At 35.7% G+C, this 7,511-nt stretch overlaps 1 protein-coding gene across 1 annotated transcript in view; it reads left to right on the top strand.

Moving 5' to 3' along the window:
- Positions 1,373-7,511, top strand: part of LOC110263464 (chaperone protein dnaJ 6-like) — a 25,501-nt gene continuing 19,362 nt past the window's right edge. The window contains exons 1-4 of the mRNA XM_021104768.1: positions 1,373-1,469; positions 1,719-1,778; positions 1,867-1,950; positions 5,028-5,030. Coding sequence (XP_020960427.1) covers positions 1,767-1,778; positions 1,867-1,950; positions 5,028-5,030 — 99 coding nt within the window. The 5' untranslated portion in view covers positions 1,373-1,469; positions 1,719-1,766. The remainder of the gene's footprint in view (positions 1,470-1,718; positions 1,779-1,866; positions 1,951-5,027; positions 5,031-7,511) is intronic.

Consider the following 7,511-nt stretch of genomic DNA (forward strand, 5'->3'; position numbering starts at 1 on the left):
ACTCTTGATTTAATAATTTTTATTGTTTAAAAAGTCTATTCAGTTGTTATTATTATTATTATAAAAATAGTCAAAACTTTTGTGTGTAATATACTAAAATATATTTAATCTATAATAATAATAATAGTACTAATTTTTTTAAAAAAAAATTGGGAGAGATCACACTACTAGAAAACTAGTTATTACAGACGGATATTTCCGACGAATTTTATCCCACGGAAATACAGACAGAATTTTAGAGGGATTTTTTGTCGAAAAACAAAAAAAAAAGAATTAACATAAATTACAGACAAAAAACAGAATCCATCGATAATCTGTCTGTAAAATTAATTTTTTTTGTGAAAATAGTTACAGACAGAAAATTCGTCTGTAATTAAATAGACAGAACGCTGCATTTTATTAAATTATTACAGACGAAAAATCCGTCTGTAATTTAAATTTTCCGTCGGAAATATTAAGGTAACCCTAATTTTATCACCACCCAATCGAGCTCCTTTTACACACACAAAATATCAGAGATCAAAGTTGTTCCTCTCTCCTTCAAGGAACTTCTCCGTCGCACGCATGAGCTTCTTCTTCTCCTTTTCTCACTCACAGCGCCACCGTCGCTACCCTAACCACCGCATCTACCTTCTCCTTCTTCTCCTCTCTTTTAAACACTGAACCAGTAGAACACAGCCCCTGTCTCTCTCGTTCTTTCTCGTTCGCAGAACAAATCAAGCTCAAGCTCCTATTCTCTTCGTCTTAGGTGAGCTCCAGCACGCCGGCGCCACCTGCAGCAGCGTCTATCCCCACCACCACCGCGCCTCTCTCTCTCCTTTTATCCCCACTCAGTTCTGGCTCGCATATCTTCTCAGCGCCGCAGCCATCATCTCCTCCAGTCAATGCTTCCAGGTTTTGGTTTCAAAATTCTTTTAATTTCTGTTAAGTTCAATTAATTTTGTTTAATTAGTTTGATTTTAGTAATTAGTTTAGTTAGATTTGTTTTCTGATTAGTGGATTTTTAGGTTTTGATTACATTAGGTTTAGTTAGATTTGTTTTTTTCTGATTTTAGTAATTAGTTTGATTTAAAATTTGTTGTTGAAACTTTTTTCCTCATGATTTTTCAATTTTTGGTGATTCTTTTCACTGCACTATCTTTTTTCTTTTGCTGCTGCTTCTTGCTGTAGTGTGATAGTGATCCTTCTAAGAGATTCATTGTGTTTTCCAGATGAGGTTCTTGAGCATGTTATTGGGATGCTGAAATCAAGAAAGGACAGAAGCTCTGTGTCACTGGTTTGCAAGGAGTGGTACAACGCTGAGAGATGGTCAAGGAGGAACGTGTTCATAGGTAACTGCTACTCTGTGTTTCAATTAATCATTTACAGGAGCTAAAGCAAAATTTCAGCAACTGAAAAATGTTATCTCGATTCTTGGGGATGAAGAAAAGCGAGCCATTTATGATAAGATTAGTTGTGTTGATGATGCTGTGAGTGTTCTTGGTTTCTCGTATCTGTAGATGCATTTACAACATTAAAACCACAAGATAACATATCTGTAATTTGCATTTTTCTAGATTCATTCAAATTAAACTTTTATGGTCTGTCAACTATTTGTGGAGGAATCTGCTCTTGTTATGATGATTTTATTACAGCAGAATGCAATATAAGCATTTCAGCATTTTTTTTCGTGTCATGTACATCAACATTATTCATTTATATTTGTTTCTGAAAATCAGAACCTTGCCGGGGATGTTGTCAAGAATCTTCACAACTACTTTAGAACAATGTACAAGAAGGTTGTTTGCGTTGATCCTGATTTTGTTCTGATTTCTTGTCGCACAGTTCTTATTTGCATTTACAAGGTTTTATGATACTTGCTAACAGGTCACTGAAGCTGATATTGAGGAGTTTGAAGCAAACTATAGGGGATCTGACTCAGAGAAAAATGATTTGATTGATTTGTACAATGTCGGAAAATCTGTCTGTAATTACAGACAGAAAATCCGTCTAAAAATCCGTCTGTAATTACAGACGAAAAATCCGTCGGAAAGTTCGTCGCCTTTGGGAAATGGATAGAAAATTTACAGAGGAAAAATTCGTCGGTAACTGGTAAAAATCCGTCTGTAATTTTTTGACGAAAAAAAATTCGTCGGTAAATAATTTTCGACGGGGCTTTTACAAAGGGACAAAATCTGTCGTTAATTTCGTTGGTAACCAAAAATCCGTCTGTAATAAAGACTAAATCCGTCTGTAAATCTGTCTGTATTAATCCATTTTCTAGTTGTGAGATCATGGCCACTTTAGCCCCCTTAAATTCGCCGCTGACATTCATATGAATAGTATCTGCACAAAAGACTTTGACGTTTGTTTTTTATAAACTAAATATGCATACATTTATAGAGTTTGTGCTAATTTGCTCATTAGGCACTTAAACACTCTGAATTCTCTTGTTTAATAACAATTTAAAATATTAGACTACTAACACATTATCATAAAATAACTCAAGTGGTCTTTCAAATATATATTCATAATTTGTGACATGTGTTTGTAGTCACCTAATCGGATGCCATTCAAAATGTGTTTTATATTCAAGTGCTTTAGTGGAAAGAGTAATAAATATCTTATCAACATTTTTTCAAAGAACTCTTTCAATGAACATATGAATATACCTGCAATGAATTAAAATTGTTTTGACATCCAACAAAATCAGAATTTGAACACCAAATGATCTCCAACTTTAGTTTCTGACTTCATATGTATGAACATGTAATATTTTGGTATAGCAAAATTTGGTTGTCTACTATTTAGTGATTCAATCTTCTCTGACTCAAATATCTGACAAAGATACTAATAAAATACACAATAACTGTAAGTGTATAAATTCGTTATCCATCAGATTATTGCTGAAGTATAACAAATCTTATGCATTTTTTAGTTGTATAACTTTCTTGAGATACCTAATGAGACTATACTTTTCTCCCCTAGAGTTGAATATATAACCTTATTTATAATCCTGCATGTCGCTGATGTAAGAACCGCGATTAATTAACCGTTTAATTAAATAATTAAATTTCCCAAAATAGGATCCAAAAATTTAGAATGTGAATTAGAAATTTTAAATATGATTTTCGGACTCAGTAGATTTTTTTGAGTTGGAAAATGTAGTTTTCTACGAAAAAACGCATAAAAATGTGAACCGGTAAATGAACCGACAGTACCGACTTAAATTGGTCCGATGCTGTGCGAGAATAATTAAAAACAGTAGAAAACTTTAGAAAAATATTTAGAGTTGAAAATCAGGCATTAATTTTAAATGTTTGATCCGAAATTGGGGCAAACGGGCCAAAAACGCTAACGGGTTGGATTGGGCCCAAGCCCAACATATAAAAACACATTAACGACCCTCGTTCAGCCACCATAACCGTTAGAGAGTGAGAGCTGCAGCTGAAGTGAGAAGAGAGGAAGGGGTTTCAAAAACACTATTCACTTCTCATCACTTCTGGTGGACATATCTCGAGTTACAGTGCTTCGATAAGCATGCCGTCAGCGGCTACGCGAAGCTCTCGCCAAGCCCGTCATTTCTAGCTAAGTCTTATGGTAAGATTCTTGAAATTCCCTGTCCAGTTTCATGCCCTAAGAATTTTGAGTTTTTGGGTTTTGTATTGAGTAAAATTTTGTGATTTTGGGTGTTTAGGTACACTCTAGCCTTTGGTTCCTATTGGGTTTGATCCAATCAATCTTGGATAAGGTGAGTTTATTCTTAACCCTTGTGAAATTGTAATTTTGATGAAACTCTAGGTTGATTTAGTTATGAATTATGTGTATATAGCTTGAATTGGTGTTGTATGGAGAATGTTGGTGACTTGAATAACTTGGAAGTGGATTTGGTGGCTTGAGAGCTTGTGGAAATTTGGTTGAGGTCATTTTGGTAAATTGGTGCATATTGAGAATCGGCCAAGGTATGGTTTCAGTTTCCTCTATGTAATATATAATATTTCTGGACACTTAAGCTAGTGACTCATAGGATAGGATTGTATTAAATTGGTTGTTGAAATTGTTGTATGATGATGTATGATAATTTGATGATTTTGGGTTGTTTTGATGAATTGTGATGTTGATAAAATGGTGTTAAAGATTGAGATTAAGATTGATCATGATGATTGTTGGTGATATATAGATGATGGATGATTGTGTTAGTTGAGAAATATTATAGTGTGAAATAATTGATAATTGAGATTGAGGAATATGTAATGTGAATGGAAATTGGTGTAAATGGTGATTTGTGACACAAAAGGTAAGTTATGAGGTAAATTGGAGTTTGGTGTGATTTTAAGTTGGTTTTGGTTATGAACTTTAAGGATTTGAGAATTTAGTGATCTTTGGTAAAAATGGATTTTTGTGAACTTTGACGGATCATATATTGAACTACCGTTTTTGAAATGGAATGAATTTTATATCAAATCAAAGGTAATTCAAAGAGCTTTAAAACGGTATTAATTTTGTAGAAATCTAAATTTTGTAGAGAAAGACAGGATCATTGAAAGTTGGTGTAAGAAATCTGAATTCTGTGATGTTGCAGAATTTGTGATTTCTGGTTTGTGTGTGCACGCACACTGCTGTGCGCGTGCTATGATCAGTGGCAATTTTTAACTTGTGTCTACGCATAGCCTTGTGCGCATACACACCCTGTGTATTTTTGAAAACGTGCGTACGCACACTCTTGTGCGCACGCACACATAGGGGATGCCTACTATTGGAAGTGCTAGCACGCTCTGTGCGCACACACCACCTACTGAATTTTGCAAGCTGTGCGCACGCACATGCTGGAAGGTGCATTCTGTTGAGGGCGTTTCCACACATCATGCCTATAAACAAAATGAAGATTTTACTTTCTGTGCGTACGCACACCTCTATGCGTATGCACACTACCCTGTTTTTCAATAAAAACCTTGTTTTTAACTGTTTCACCTTCCCAGCAAGCTTGTAAACTTCCGTGACACTTATCTAAGAATGTTTGGCCTTTTTTTGGATGTCAAAACATAGAGAAGGTTCTAGGTGAATTTAATTCGGTATTTCTGGTAAAAAGTTAGAGAACGGAGGCTTAAGTTTCTGGAGTACTGAGGACAGTTTTGGTTGAGTGAGGAGGCGGCATATGGTGTTGGTGATTATTGATAATGAATTGTGAAAGTGGTGAACTAATAAGTTCGGAATAACTTGTGAAAGTGGTGAACTAATGAGTTCGGAATGAATTGTGATAGTGGTAAACTACTGAATACTGAATAAAATGATTATGCAAACCACTGATGAAATATTTTAATGAGATTATTGAGACGCTATGCACCTAGCAGGGACGGTGGTTAATCCCACCTGTCGAGGTTACGGCGGCGGCGTAAGGACGGTGGTTAATCCCGCTTATGTTGAGATGTGAGGTCCGTGGCAAGAGTATCCCGCTTGCATCCCTTCAGAATCACTATAGTGTGCAAGCACTGACATCCTGGACTGTGATCTGGGCACGATATCTCGGGGGTTCCCATTATGAGACCAAAGGATGACATCTCCATGGAGATGTGTCGGGTTGGCAGTTGAACTGACAATGTGATATCACAGCCAGATAGGACAGGCATTCATCATGCGCATCTTTTATCTATTTTCTTGCTTTGCCGACTTGTATTGCTTGCCTAATTGTATAACATGCCTAATTGTCTATTTGAATTACTTGACATATATGCTTATACTTGTGCTTTACTTGCATTGTATTATTTGTGTATTCTATTGGGATTGAGGAGGTTCGGAAGGCGGTGGCGATGGGATCGCATGGAGGATAGGTTGGTGAAGGCTGTGGGACAACGGAGTCTCTCGACCTGCATCTGAAAAATAACAAAATATGTATGGAATGAGAACCGGGGGTTCTCAGCATAGTAGAGGTGCCCACATAGATAATATATAAGATCCCGAAAAAGTCAGAGGCATTCCTAGAACTCCGACACTCAGATTTTAACTTAAAGATTATACTAAACCAAAAATCCAGTACTCTATCTAAGGAATTTTGTTTCTAATCTAACTCTTCATCTCCTATCGACCCAAACCTCCCAATCACCAGTGGAACTACCCAAAGCGTCACCTCCACTAGCATCATCATAGTGTGCGTACGCACAACTTACAAATTCTCAGAGTTTGCGTACGCACATCCCTCGTGCGTACGCACGAGCTCAACCATACGCTCTCGTCTGTGCGTACGCACGATAGCATGCGTACACACGCACACCAGAAATCTTACTTTTCTGCAACTTAGTCAAATTTAATTTTCTGTACCCAACTTTCGACATCCATAAATTCCTCTACAAAAATCCAATTTCTATAATCTTTAAATTGAAACAAAATTCATTCAAATCCAAAATCTGAGACTCAAGTTATGGTCCGCCGAAGTTAGTTAAAAATTTGTTTTTACCAAAACTTTAAAACTCAAGTTTCCTAAATCAAATTCAACTCAATCCTAAACAAAACCATCTCAAACATTATCATAACTCATCAAACACCAACTCATTACTCATCAATTATTTAGTTACCCAAAATACCAACACTTCATCATAACTCAACATCTTATTTACTACATTCATGTATATACATAATAATTCCATCAACTCAAACTACACCACATCAATTCAACATATAATTCTTCAATACCACTTACTCATTTCAACTACAATTCACATCCATTCAACATCCGTTAACTTTATCCACTAAGTACGCACCAATCACATAATTCAACTTATCCTAAGGTTAACTAGCTTAAGTTTTCATGCGACATTACATATTAACTACGAGAAACCAAAATTATATCTTGGTCCATTCTTCCCTAAGCTCAAAACTCCACACTTCAAGCTTCCAAGATTCCAAATCAAACCCAATAATTCCAGCCATTCCAAGCACTCTAATTCGCTGATTCAACTCCTAACCAGTCATCGATTCTTTGTAACTTTTAATTTTATCTCTTAGCCATCAAACCTCACCAATTTTTTACTTGATCCTCAATGACATTCCAACCAGAAATTTTCAAAATAATTCGGTCTCTGTTGGTTTCATTACAGTCAAGCCATGAACTTCACAAATATATCAATATATTGCAAAAATTCAATATAAACTCAATCAAACTCATTCAATAATCAATCACAACACCAAATCATTTATTCAATACAGATTTAATTATTGAGAATTTACCGAAATCCTACCTCCGTATGAAATTAAAATACTCAAAGTTTCGAAAAAGTTTTTTGATCGAGCTGCCGAAGAAGAAAACGTCAAAAATCGATTCCTCTACCAAGAACACTAAAGGGCTGAACTTCAAGAGAAAGGGGAGCTACGTCACCGTTCTACCGGACAAAAATGATGTCAACACATAAAGGAGAAAGATACGAATACTTTTATCGGATTAGATTTTTTATTGGAGCTACTAATCACAAAAAATTGGAGTCGAAAATTTTAGTGGAGTTACGGTTTTCTTCCTTACGAGGTTCAGCCTTTCCTTTCCT

The sequence above is a fragment of the Arachis ipaensis genome, chromosome B06 (genome assembly GCF_000816755.2).
Source record: "Arachis ipaensis cultivar K30076 chromosome B06, Araip1.1, whole genome shotgun sequence".
Classification (NCBI taxonomy): Eukaryota; Viridiplantae; Streptophyta; class Magnoliopsida; order Fabales; family Fabaceae; genus Arachis; species Arachis ipaensis.